The following is a 14,762-nucleotide window of genomic DNA, read 5'->3' as shown; positions in this document are numbered from 1 at the left end:
AGTTGTTAGGATTTATCCCAAGAACTAAGAATAGAATTAATTACTCTTTGCAGGTTCACAGTAGGAAAGGATAGACACCCCGCCACCTTCTGAACAAAATCTGCTCTAGCAGCAAGGTAGAAGAGAAGTATGGCTGTGTCTAATACAGTTGTCATTTGAAAGAAGATATGAGTATTTCAGTTAAGAGAATATGTTTACTAAAGAAACTTGGAAAGCAGACAAAACCGTTCTTTACCTAATTCTGGAATATCAGTGAATAAAAGTATAATAACTGCAGCACTCAGTAGCAGTCTTTGGAACATCCGCAATAAAAGCAAAGAGGATGTGGGGGAGATAGGGAAGATTCCTCAGTTTGGACTCATTTCATCAATGAGATATTTATTTTTGTCATCTGTCATTGTGCCTGTTGTTAAAGCAGTTAATCTGACTTCAAGTTTTCAGTTCAGTTGAGAAAATAAGAGATAAACACATGAAAATAGAACCATCAGAATTTACTCTTGAACTATCAGAATTCACTCTAAACTACAGTTCTCCAGATACATTTCATGAAGAGAGTGTAAAGGAGAAAGAACTTTCTGAGTTTAAAAGAAGAGTATGACAGAGGTCAAGATGTGGAAAGTGTATGACCGGTTCATTCAGAGTCATTGAGATGACTGATCATGAGCTCTTCACATGTGAAGAGCTTCCCCTCGAATGGGAAGGTTGGCTGGGGCCAGACTGCAGAAAGCAGAGCATTCAGTGCTACACTGAGGAGTGTTGAACCTTTTCTAAGGTTGGAGTGTATCATGAAAGTTTGAGTTTAGGGTGAGAGTACAAAGAGAAACAACTAACAAAATAAGAAAATGCATGGTAAATAGTCCTAAGAATTTCTCTCAGCCACACAAAATGATGTTATCTATTCTCTAAATTTATTAACCAGTTTTATTAGGGTGGTGTATTACTAAATCCCAGTCAGAGCAAAAACAGATCAGGAATACTAGGTGAATTTTAGATTTAGTGATCACAGAAAGAAAACCTTTCCAGATTTTCTAGCCAGATAATTCGATTCTCTTATCCTTGTCAGCTAACTTGTTTTCTGGAAATAGTAAATTTCAATGCTAAATAATAAGTTTATTATAATCCTTGGATAACAGCTAACTTTTGGGGATGGTCATTAATATAAAGCTCAGGGCAAAGCCCAGGACAGTTACAAAATCTGTTAACTATATAAACAGTTGAAAGCTTGCCCTTATCTAGTAGAAGAATGTATAAGCCCAAAACCTCTACATATGTTTACAACCAGGTATCATGTGACAGGGAAGGAAGGGAGGAAATAACCTATTCTCTGGGAAACCCCATAGGTTTTTGCCCTTTGCACATTTGTTTTACCATTATTTGTATAACAGTGGTATAGCTGGTGATTATAAACCAAAGATAATGATATCAAAATATTCTAAATGGATCTGTATATTTTATTCATTCAGTAGTTTTTAAAAAAGACAGTGATCCAGATCTGTCTAGTATCAAAAGTATTCTGTAGCATTATGGTCTCTGTCTAGAACTTGAATTCCTTTCACAACCCCACAGTTCTTATCTGTAACTAATAAGCCATCAGTGGGCCAGAATTACACAAGACTGTGTGTCTTTTTTCATCATTGGTTACATGATTGGTTTCTTCATCAGGAAGAAATAGTAATAATATTTCATTGTCAGAAAGATCTTTTAGACTCACAAAGCCTGTGTGTTCATATCTTTGACCTCATTGGTCTTGTAAAGGCAGATTAAAAACAAAAACTAAAAAAAAACTGAGTACCTATTTTATGGTGAGTATTCTAAATTAATTGATAGTACAGATCAACCAGAATGCAGGTCCACTGATTCTCAGTATCCATTAAACTTCCATGCTCTGCTTTACCAGACATAGGATGGCCTTTGTTGAACTAACACAGCCTATCTTAACTATCCAGCCATCCCCTTTGTGACCAATAGCATGAATTTTTGAAATGACTGAGCTTTAAAGAGCTCAGTTCATGAAATACAGCTTGTCATTTGTATAAAATTCAAACAGATACAGATGATTTAACCATGTTAGTATTCTACTTTAATCAGGTTCGTCTCAAGTGGGGCAGCCTAATCTATAATAATTTTAAAAAAAAAGGTTTGAGTATGTGTATGTTTTTCCAGTTTAATAAATTACATTTTGAAGTAGATCATAGCATAGATACTTCATGTCACTATCAAAAAATAGTGAATATAGGTGATTTCTTACCTGAGTAACTCTGTGCACACATCTCATTCCTCAATACTAAGGTACCAAAGAACCACAAAAATTGCCTGTTTTGCAAAGCAAATGTGTTCTGAGTATTTAAACATAAAACTTGCATTAATGATCCACACAGATTAAATATCCTATCACAGGCTGATCACCCAAGGATGTTGGGCAAAATGGAGCAAAATGATTGAAAATAAACTATTATAGGGCTTTCCTGGTGGTCTAGTGGTTAAGAATCCACCTGCTAAAGCAGCAGACACAGTTTTGATCCCTGGTCTGGGGAGATCCCACAGGCTGTAAGCCCGTGTGTCACAACTACAGAGCCCATGCTCCATAACAAGAGAAACCACATGTTGAGAAGCCTGTGCACCACAATGTAGAGTAGCTCCTGCTCACCATAACTAGAGAAAGCCTGCACACAGCAACAGAGACCCAGTGCAGTCAAAAATAAACAGATAAATCTTTTTTAAAAAAAAGGTCTTGAGGTCACTTCTTAAAAATATATATATATATACATATATATATATATATACACACACACACACATATATATATAGTAAACATTAAGGGAAACTCTTTTAAAAATAATTTCAGTTCTTTTTAAAAATAGATTATGATTAACCTCTTATCCATGTAAAAATTCACAATCCTACATTAGTTTTGGAAAGCATCACCAACTCGATGGACATGAGTTTGAGCAAGCTTTGGGAGTTGGTAATGGACAGGGAGGCCTGGCGTGCTGCAGTCCATGGGGTCACAAAGAGTCATACACGACTGAGTAACTGAACTGAACTTGAGCTGATATACTGAAATCAGTGGTAAAGTGTTATTTTATTTAAAAAATCTTTTTCTTTGGCTCCGCTGGCTCTTTGATGTGGCAAGAGGACTTTCTCTAGCTGCAGTGCTCACTCCGGCCTCTCTTGCTGTGGAGCACAGGCTCTAAAGCACACAGGCTTAGTGGTTGGGGTGCACTGCCTTCTCTACTTGGGGCAGTTGGGCCTGAGCTGCCCCGCCGCATATGGGGTCTTATTTCCCTGACCAGGGATCGAGCCTGCATCCCCAGCCTGAAAAGGTGGATTCTTAACCACTGGACCACCAAGAAAGTTCCTGGTTCTTTTTATATGAATTCTTCATGTAGTCAGTTACTGGATTTTTCTGATTGCTAAATTCTACTTGCTAAGTGTAAAATTAGCCCACATGCTTTCTGTTTCAATGAGCAATTTTAGATTTTCCATAATTTGTGTAGTTAAATTATGATTATATTTGTATGTCTAGCAGGTCACCTTTAATGGACAGAATAATTTGTAATTTGCTTCCAAGTAAAAAAAATTGTTAGTCGATGAAGTATATATAGCATATATTTTTCTTATAATTTTAGTATTTAAAAGTTTTTGTATAATCAGTAATATCCATATAATTATAAAATATAATCAAGTTATTAGGAATCTTATGTATCCATCTTTTCAACTTAATATAAATGATTAATAGAAATACAAATACTAGGTTGTTCAGCTAAAGTGAACTATAATAGTTCTAATTTACCTTAAGTTTTTAGTTTCCTAAATGTGGCAAATTAACCTAAAACAACAAGCTGTGGTGGAACATAGTTTAAAATTTCATTTAGCTATAAATGAGACAAATTAAGTAAACATTCAACTTTTCTAACTTTAGATTTCTAATATAATTCAGTTTGTCACTGAAGCTTTGGTTAAAAACAATACTATGTATTTAACTGAATGGTCTTCATTATTTTCTGTAAATAACTTATTTTCAAATGCAGTTATGAAATAGTAAAGATTTTCGATCAGTTGTTTTGTCTTTTTCTTTTTAAAGCTATTTTAAAGCACTGCATTCTCCCCAGTACATAAATTAGTCTTTTTTTTTTCTTGTGTTTTTTTCTTTTTATTCTTTCTGTTCTGAACTTGTATCCTTTCTTTTTGTATCCTTTTTTAATACTATTGCTGCTTTTCTAAAGTTGAAGAGTAAATGTTTAACAAAATTTTCATGATAATATTTTCCAACTTAAATGATATGTTTTGGTGTAAATTATGTTGGGAAAATTTTTAGCAAATAAACCTAAATGTATTTGCGGTCATTTGAAATTGGTGCATTTGTGCATTACTAAAGGCACAAGTTAGTATAACCCTTTAGAAAGTAGTTTTGACCTTACGAATTAAGGATCATAAATATGTTCATACCTTTTAACTTAGAAATGCTATTTATCCTTAGACATGTTCCCCAGAAGGAAAACACAGTATTTTTTTATCATTCATAATATAGTGATACTCAATTACTATTCATAATAGCCAAATGAAAGTAACCAAAGTGTCCAGCAGTGAGGTAATGATGTCTAAGCAAATTATGATGTAGAGAATCAGATGAATATTAATGTAAGTCATTAATAGCATTATCATAAAGATTATAAAATATGATGGAAGGGCAGAATTTAAATTATATATATTTTAAGTACATTTTCTCAAGATTCATGTGCATGCGGACAAAGTGTGAAGAACATGTAAGTTTAAAAGTAGTTACATGTTACAGTTTTTTCCCTCAACTCCCTCAATTATTTTAATAACGAAAAAAATTTTAATGTGTTGGGCTTATCAGTAGCCAATACCATGCTGAAGACTAAACAAAAATTTTCACATAAATTTGTACACACCTAGCAATAGTGTATCTTTGCCCTTTCCTTCAGAACATTATCAAGATCACTGAGTTAACCAAGGTGTGTGGGTGCTTTGGGGTTTTGTTTCAACAGGTACCAGTCAGTGGCCCAGACCTGGAGGTCAAGCTCCTTCATCCCCAAGCTATGAAAACTCACTCCACTCCCTGGTAAGAGCCTCTGAGAAACATACAAGATCTATTTCATCTAATAGTATGGAGTTGTTTTGTTTTTTTTTCCCCCAGAAAATCTTGAGTAACAATGAAAAAACAGTAGGATAGCATTACACACGAATTCTTTGCTGACAAATGGCCTGGTTTAGCTGAACAATATGAGACACATTGGGTGTGCCTTTTGCCATCTGTTCTTTGGGACATTGGTTTTAGGACAGCTGGTTTTAAAATAGTGTTATGGGATTCTTGTTTCTTTGACAGATCTAGGATTTAATTTTACTGTAATTTTATGTTTATATGTAAAGAAAATTTAAAGGGGAAAAAACCCAGAGACCAAGTAAGAGAAAATTAGTTCAGCAATGCAAAATGGTTCTATTTTACTCTTTCTCATATGATACTGTGTATAGTTGGTTACATTTCTATTAAAAGTTTCAAATGCAATATCAGTTATTTTTGTCATGCAGAGTATTGTTTTCCATGTTCTCTTTTTATAAAAAAAATGTAAATTGTATTGATATATGCAAAAACATAGATAAACAAGGCAGTAGAATAAAGGAGCCTGTCTAGGTATTGAGCATGAAGAATTTGTGGTAGGATGTTAACTACTGTTGCCTTTCTATGCTTACCACAGAATTACGAAGCATTATAAAAACAAACTAAGGATGACTTGATGGAATGCTAAGTCATGCTATTCAATAATTCCAGGTTGCAAATAGAAAAGTTCTTTTTCTGTGACTAACAGAACATTTTAAATTAAAGGAAAGTTTTCTTCTCACATTTAAGCAAATATAAGCAATGTGTGCTATTTAGATGCTAACATTATAACTTTGCTGTTAAATCCCAGCCTTCTCATACCTTAATACAAAGTAGATCTTGCAGGTCTCCGCGTTAACTTTACTAACATGTTATGCTGACATGCACATCAGCTATTTCCTCATCTCTTTTGGAGTTAATCTTAACCTGTGCTTTGCCTCCTGTTCTGTCTTGACTTTGCCAGAAAAATCGAGTTGAGCAGCAACTTCACGAGCATTTGCAAGATGCAATGTCCTTCTTAAAGGATGTCTGTGAGGTACTATTTCTTTTAGATGGTGCCTTTTTTTGTGTTTCAATTAATTATACTTCCTTTTATCCATTTAAAATCTTCAAGCCTGTGCAGACTCCAGAGTCTTTTAAAACCAAACAATGACTATTTTTGTTTTTGTAACAATATGTAAGAATAGGCCTTTGTTCTCATATATTGTTGAGTATGATTCTTTTTAAAAGAGCTCTACTGGCATGTGCTTTTGGTTTTTTAAATTCTAATATGTTTGTGTATGGGGCATGTGTATATCCGCAGACAGATATCATTTCATCAGTTTTGTGAAAAGAGCACATTTGGATGTGGTCACCATTTCAGATAGGTATTAAATATTCACTTAAAACAAAATTACAACTTAAATATGATGGATTTGAGGACCCTTCCCCAAGTTGCCTTCTTTTCGATGTTAAAAGACAGGTTATCTTTTTTATCAATGATAATTGAATGCCAGATACCGTAGAGTAGCCTTCAGCTTTTGTAGACACTAAAAGAAATAACCTCATGCTAGATTGATAAATAGATTTTTATGAAGCAGTGGTTTGCTTCTGAAGCTTTGGTAATTTAGCATAGTTTACAAATATCCTTTCTTTGATTGTTTATTTATAGTACAGGTAGTTTCTTTTGAAGCTACTTGATGTTGCATATTCACTTGCTGTCTTCTATAAATCCCAAAGTAGAAATCATAGCAGTTTAATGCGTGCAGCAGATAAAAGCAGTAACCTCCGTGTCTTCTTCAATCCCTGCAGCAGTCTCGGATGGAGGACCGTCTGGACAGACTGGATGATGCTATCCATGTGCTGAGGAACCATGCCGTGGGACCTTCTACCAGTTTGCCTGCTGGTCACAGTGATATACACAGTTTATTGGGACCATCACATAATGCACCAATTGGAAGCCTCAATTCAAACTACGGTGGATCAAGCCTTGTTACAAGCAGTCGATCTGCTTCAATGGTAAAATAGTGCTCATGCTTTTTGAAATAACCCCTGAAGCCTATTTTCCTAAATGTTTTTCGTGAAATCTTTAGGGAGAGGGCCCTTCTTCTTATAAACAAGGTAGAGTGGTTTTTAAGAATTTCTTTTACTGTTTTGGACAGGGTCATTGGCTGAGCATTTGACCTTAAAATCCTGCTATGATCATGTGCAAAAAGCAGAAACTTTATACAGAGATCATATTAGCTTAAACTTGAATTTTTTTTCCAGATGTATAATAATTGATGGAACATTTTTTTGCCTTGAAACAATGTGTAGAAAGTCTTAATAGCAAAAGCAAGAAAACAAGACTGATTTTCAGGGGTTCTGGTCCAGAAAAACTGTTTATTATCATTGGAACTAGCCTTCAATGGAACGAACACAACAGTATTTGTACAGGTCCAAATTTAAGTTTTATTCCCAAATGAAGAAAAGAATGTGAGGTAGTTTTGAGAATGGCTGTAATTTAAGTGACAATGAAAGGAAACAGTTTTAGATTAACTCCTGAAGAGACTAAAATCATTCAATCCATCTTTTTTAAAGCATGGTAATTCTTTAAAGTAGGGAAAAGTAACATTCTGCAGCCGTGCACATCGAAAATTGTGTGTTGAATGTCTTACATTATTTTTTATATAAATTATGTTTTAAAGTAATGAAGCTTTTTTTTGAACCTGCTATTTAATTGAAACCATGTGTTTGCATGTTTATGTCATGGTTCTTAAGATTCATTGCATGCTGTGAAATATTCTTCTATGAAACAGATTTCTGACTATAAGCCATGTGATCAAGGCTAAAACTCAGCTATCATTGAAATAATTAGATGCCCCAAATGCTGAAGTCTTGTGTTCTGTAAAATAGGATTGGTTCCAGATTTTTACATTCACATGTCAGGGAGCCATTTATATTCATTCTGGAGCTGCTGAAGTAAACATCAAACAAGGCTGCCTGGTTTCCTAAGAACAATGTTTTCAGCAATATGGGTGACATTAGATGCCTGCATGTCTTAACAACTGTGTTTTTGTTTTCTAATATCAGAAGATCTTAAAATTTAGGCTTTTTTAAAATTAACTTTTGTTGCTGTTAATAAACTAATAATTGCAAAAACATTTATAAATTACTGAATTCATAGAAATTTAAGCAGTATTTTTATCACCACTAGTGATAGTAGCAAAATAATTTTAATATTATAATAAGATAGCATTTGTTGTAAATATAAATTATTACTTTGCTGAAATACCATCTATCCTTATTTGGAAGAAGGACTTACAAATCAGTGTCTTGGAATCCTAAGTTTGTCTCAATTGCAATATGTGCAATTCTTAGTCCTCACCTCTTAATCATTTTTAATTCTTCATTGTTAATAGCTCACTGCTCCTACTTCAGTTTATCTGCTACAATATTTGATATGTCTCTGGATCCTCTTAAATGAATGTAGAGTTTGTATGAAATGGAACTTCTGTCTTTGGGAGGTTGTTTTTATCAACTTTGGATACAAGTTGGAAAAGAAATTTTTCAAAATCCAGTCTTCCAAAGCCATATAAAAACCTAGCACACTTTAAAAGGACTTATAGAGGGAAAAATTGTTTCATTATATATTGCCCTGAAACTTGTAATTAAGAAAGTAGCTTCCATTATATCCACTAGGAATATGCTGCCTGTTTCAGAGTTGCCAGAGATATTCTTTACAAAGGAAAAAAAACTGAAGGTAATCTAGAAAAAAAAGGGTTCTGAAACATGAGGTGAGTCTAATGTAGTCTGAGAAGTAGCACCAGTGCTGCAGCAACTAAGCCCAAGCTATCACTTAGTTTATCTATCAAGGTCTTCTTTCAGTTTTTATAACCTTCTTAGAGGACACAGAGCTGGGGAAAATCTGCCAAGATCTGCTATATCCACCCCATCCAGATGTAATCACTAATGAGAGGGAGATGCAGATGTTTCTGCCAGGCTTACCCTCAAATATTATTAACTGACAAAATCTGACAGTGTCAAGTGAGTCAGTATTAAATTCCCATCCTTCTGAAATGAACTTTTTAGCTGTGAATACTCATTTCTCAGTTTCAGCAAACGACCAAAGGATAGAATGAAATTAAAATCACAGTCAGTCAGACTGTCCCAGCTAAGTGTCAGGCATATTGTTGAGGAAAATTTATCCTGGTGGCTGTTATTCATGTCTGAGGGCTTCCATCAGTACTACCAGGAGCCTTGTTTGCATGCTGACAGCTTTTTTCATGTTCTGAGAGAGTGTGTGATTTGGAGGACATATTGTTGTAACTATTCCCAGCCATCTCCAAGAGTTAATCTCCTGCCTGTATGTATCTCACCTTCATGTATTCTAACTGTTCATGACTAAGAAATGACACAATTTTACATTTTGGAAACACTTCTTTTTTTATCTTGCTTAACTTTCTGGTAGTTTGTGTATTTTTCCTCTGTATTAACATAAATTAGTATTTTGGGGGCTTCCCTGGTGACTCAGACGGTTAAGAATCTGCCTGTAGTGCAAGAGACCTGGATTCGATCCCTGGGTCAGGAAGATTACCTGAAGAAGGGCATGGCTACCCACTCCAGTGTTCTTGCCTGGAGAATTCCATGGACAGAGGAGCCTGGTGGGCTGTAGTCCATGGGGTCGCAAAGATACTTTTCCTCTGTATTAACCTAAATTAATATTTCTTAGACCCTTAAAAATGGAGGTTTACATGGCCACAATTACAAAGTAACTGCAGAAATAGCAGTTTATCAGCAATTCTATATCACCATTTAGAAGCTGTAAAGTCAGCTTCCCTCAATATTTAATTTTCATCATTCCATTTATTTTTCTGTAGAGAGTAGAACTAGTCTGCTAAACCTTTCTAGGAACTCCATAGAACATGCAAGTAAAATTTTTGATGAAGTGGATTTTTGTTCTCATAGGCATTTACTAGAGGTCACCATTTTAATTCCAGGTTTTGAATATGTTACTTTCTCGCCTAGCATTATAAACAATAAGAGCCAGAAACTTTTTCTGTAAAAGGTCAGATAGTAAATATTTTCAGCTTTGCAGGATATATGCTCTGTATCACAGTTACTTAACTCTGATTCAATAACATGAAAGCATCCATAGGTGTTACAGAAACAAATGGGTTTGTCTGTGCTTTAATAAAGCTTTATTTATAGAAAGGGCCTCCTTTATTAGTTTTTTTTTAAAAAAAACAGGACCAGATTTGGACCACAGACATACTTTGCCAATCTCTAGTTTAGAACATAAATTAGCTTCCCAATGTAGGAAGTGAGAATTAGCAGGTTTTTGTTTGTTTTTTTCTTTTTCTTGGCACCTATAGCTTTTTTTATGTTTCATTTCAATCAGTAGTTTGGGAGTTTTGTGAAGTAGTTGGAATATTTAAGGTGAGCCAGAATTCACTGAGAGTGGAAGAAGAGGACTCAGTGGCAGGATAAAAGTAATACAGAAAGTCCTGCTCTCAACCTTCAGGTGCTTCCAAGATTACTAGTGGTATGAATTCTACATGGGCGGGTTAACCAAACAGTCTCCTTGATCAAAGAAGTAGCTTTGTTGCTGAGAACCTTTCCTGACATTATTTTCAGTTATAACAAAAGTATGCCAGTAAGATCATCTGCAGCTTTTAGTAATGATTTGTAGATACATCTGTCTTTCATAGATGAAATAATTACTATTTTTATTACTATTTTTTATTTCACACAAAGATAAGACTACCACCTGCCAAAAATATTAATAGGAGTCAATATCAGAAGAGCTTTAGTAGTTGCAGCTCTCAGGCTCCAAAGCGCAGTACTTGTGACACACAGCCTTAGTTGCTCCACGGCATGTGGGTTCTTCCTGGATCAGGGATCAAACTTGTGTCCTGCATTGGCAGGTGGATTCTTTACGGCTGAGCCACCAGAGAAGCCCCCTGATCGTTTGTTTCTTTTAAATGAACAAACTTGACTAGCACAAAAGGTTAGGATTAAAAGAGATTCCAACCACAGAAATAACATATTTTAAGTATCAATATACACAAAAATTAAATTTCCTGAAGATTATTATATCAGAAAAAAAAAACTAGTAAGTGGATAATTCCTATTCCTTCTTATATAATTAGTGTAGCCAGTCTGCCCTATTTTTAACATTTCCTCTTACTTTTGAATAGGGTTAACATTTTCATATTTTCATTTACTTAATTTCTTACTCCCTTTCAGTATTTTTGACAGTTTCTCCATATCCTCTTAATCCAAATATAAAATTAAGGCTTTATCAGACACTGTTATTAGAATGTGATTGAATCATTTAAAACACAAAATCAGGATTTTTAGAACTACTGAAATGTGACCACTGGACAGACTATAGTTTTGCTCTCATTTACTTAGTGTAAGAATGAACTCTTGGAATAAACTGCTGACTGGAAGAAATAATGTTAATAAGTGGAAAACTGAAAAGGAATGAGACTCATTGATTTCATTTAGGCATTGCAAAGAGGTTTCAACAATATAAAGTTATTGTACATCACATCTGTTTATGGCTGTAATATTTAAAATACCAAGGCCCAATGAGATAGCTCTGTAATAGCTCTTTTATCTTTAAGACAAAGTACCCAGTTATTGTTCAGACCATGATTTCAACTTCAAACTAAGTTGGATTAGAAGCTTTATATTAATGGAAGCTTGATGCAAATCTTTAAAAGTTCCGTATTTATGATACCAGATGAAATTACACCCATGAGGTCTTTTGATTTTGTTATAAGTCCTAAGGAAATTTAACTCTGGCATGTCTTTTTTTTTTGTATTGCTTGAGTTTTTTGTTGCTTAAGCTGTAGTTAGAAATGTGTGTCTTGTATGAAAGCAAATAATGTTCAACTGTAGAACTTACAGCTACCTTACATAATTATTTTAAAATATAAATCATATCTGATTTCTAAATCCTAAAGCAATTAAACTATATTTTTCCTAGTTTTAAAAGATTTAAGATTGTTATTAAAGACTAACAAATAGAGTAATATTTTTATTCACGATTTTAAGCACTTTTTGTCACATATCAGAGTAAATTTGGAATTATTTTAGCCATATGTTTGAACAGTAATTTAATTAGTAAAGGTTTATATACAGTAGAAATTGTGTAGGTTTCAGCTAAACTAAAAGAGTTTGGTTTTTAACTGTACTTTTTCTAACCAATTCTTTACTAAATGGGCAACTTAAATTTTTTTTTATTTTCATTAAGAACACATTATAGTGCTTTTAAAGCATTTTGATGCCATTTTTTTAAACTCAGAATTGTTTAAATGTCAACTTTTAAGCTTGAAAATCAGACAGCTTATATATTTACGGAAATATTATTCAAAAGGAACCATAACAAAAAGAATTCTTCCAAGTTTTAGCATAAAACCCTCTTCAGGTAAAACAAAATACATACAGTACTTAGAGATCCTTTAGTTAGTCCGTAGATTGATAGTGATTTAAGTTAAATCACTAGTATTCAGTGAATAGTACAAATTGAACAAATTATTAGGATAGAATTCAGAATCAGAGAGGAGTTCATGCTGAATATTTTTCAGTCTGTCTCTTAATTCACAAGACCTCTTATTCATCAACTAATGAGATTTAACATCTTTCCATTGTGGGTGTTGAAGCCATTGGCCAAATTAAATGAAAACAAGTCCTTTGTCGGATGCTCCCACAAAAATAAGGCCATACATAAATTGTAAAGGTTCAGAATGTAAGATGACGTCATTTAATGGAATGGGCCTTTTATTCTGAAATGGAGCTCTTCATAATAATCGAGATTTAGAGCATAGCAGGCCTAGAAGTTTTCCTTCCCCTGCTAGTTCCCCAAGAGAAGCAGCCTGTCAGCTGTATGCTAACGAGATGAACAATTAAACAAGGTCCTTTCTGGCTGGCCCCACAGATTCTGAGCTCAGACAAAGAACTGTTTATACACCTGTTGCGTGTGTGGACAGAGCCATTTGAATGCGTAGCTGCAGATTAAAGGGAGGACATGGGAGCCAGGATGAGCATTGGTTAAAGAAAACTGTAAGAACTGTGCAAGTCAAGTTCTCCAGAAAATATATGAGGCCCATTTGTAAGGGGGATCAAGTAACAAACAAAAAGTTCCTGCTAACTTCATTAATATGAAAAACTCCAGACTTAAAGTTTTTGCTAGTCTGAGACCATTTTTTAAAGGTTCAATTTTTTCAAGGTTGTTGTGAGAGAATAGTTTGTAGTATTCCACAGAGACAAAGATATTCACTGGCATTTTATATCCCAAAACAAACTGAGTAACCTTTCTGATTTTCCTTCAGGGAAAAGCAAAATCCCTAAGGTTTATTGTTTAGATAATGATCCTTTGTCTGCCAAGCCTTTGATCAGAAAGGAGGTGATAGAACATTTTTATTAGTTGAGATTCAGAAAATCAAAGAATTATTCATACTAACAAAGTAAAAAAAATAAGAATTTCACAGATGTATCATCACTTACCACTCAGTGAAATTCAGTTTGTTCAGTGGTATTGTCTTCTGAAGCTCTAAAATAGGTTTCACAGATAAAATACATAGTAAATATACTTAGTTTAAATTTTAAAAGCCTATTTTTTTAAATACTTGGTATAATAGCTCAAAATACTATAGAAGAGCAAAATTAGCACATATTACCAAAGATCATAGGAAGTTTTAAGTCCACATTATAAATACAAACATAGAGTCTTTTAGCTTTTGTTTTATCCTGCAATGACTTCCTCAGCCAGTAAAAAATTACTCTAGTAATACATTATCTTTAAAATAGGCTGAGGCTCCTAAGTTCCCAAAGAATTTTTAGCTATGTGTTGTATTTATATCATGCCTATTTTTATAAAAAGGAATTTTGAACCAACGTTTCCCTCAAATCATGCAAGAAAGCAACCTATGTGTTAAGAATAAACATGACTAGGATTCCCTAGATATAGGATATCATAAACTTTTTAAAAAATAATTTCCTCTCTTGAAAGTAATTTTCACAGTCTACTTCACTTGTTGTTAGGTTTAGTTCTTCAGATTTTTCCCAAGATTTTTTATTGGTGGTATGTTGAAGTTCAGTGTAGATGTAAAGGTTAAGGGATAAGGGAAGATTTCCTAAATGGTAAGGGTGTAGAAGGTTACTTTGTTTTCTGTGGTCCCTTCCCAGCTTTAAGATTTTATGATTCTAATGAGTGATGAATTTGTGTGGTTTAGAAAAAGGATATAGTCAATGCTTGATCATCCAGGGGAGTAGTGACACACCTAATCTTCAAATAATTTTAAAAGTAGCTGTGGAATACATTAAATGGTTTTTGTTATTATTGTTGATTGTTTAACTACATTAAAGGCAAGAATAAAGGCAGAGGACAGACATTTCTTCAAAAGTAAAGTGGAAGACCTGGTATGTTCTGATCAGATCCACTACCAATAGCCTGCATTGCCTGAAACTTTTGTTTCTTTTGTTTGGCTCACAGGAAACCAGAGGATAAACTTGCTTAGGGGTATTTATATTAGGGTAAAATCCATACAAAGTCATGAAAGATAAAAGCTATATTAATTACTCAAGAGGGATTCAAAGCATGGTGTTTTACTGGGATTGAAGGATTTGTTGAAAAAAACAGTGGTTCTCATGTATAACTCCAGGCAATAAA

General features: G+C 34.0%; 1 protein-coding gene across 11 annotated transcripts in view; it reads left to right on the top strand.

Annotated features, from left to right (window-relative positions):
* The window catches only part of TCF12 (transcription factor 12), a 392,318-nt gene that overhangs the window by 355,896 nt on the left and 21,660 nt on the right, over window positions 1-14,762 (top strand). For 5 of the 11 annotated variants that reach the window (XM_043471865.1, XM_043471862.1, XM_043471863.1 and 2 more), the window contains 3 exons: window positions 5,013-5,086; window positions 6,087-6,158; window positions 6,914-7,120. In XM_043471865.1, coding sequence (XP_043327800.1) covers window positions 5,013-5,086; window positions 6,087-6,158; window positions 6,914-7,120 — 353 coding nt within the window. The remainder of the gene's footprint in view (window positions 1-5,012; window positions 5,087-6,086; window positions 6,159-6,913; window positions 7,121-14,762) is intronic. The other 6 variants (XM_043471867.1, XM_043471866.1, XM_043471872.1 and 3 more) reach the window with 3 other exon arrangements.

This window comes from Cervus canadensis, chromosome 6 (assembly GCF_019320065.1).
Source record: "Cervus canadensis isolate Bull #8, Minnesota chromosome 6, ASM1932006v1, whole genome shotgun sequence".
In the NCBI taxonomy this organism is placed as follows: Eukaryota; Metazoa; Chordata; class Mammalia; order Artiodactyla; family Cervidae; genus Cervus; species Cervus canadensis.
Note: the sequence above shows the minus strand (reverse complement) of the source record. Positions and strands in the feature narration are given on the sequence as shown.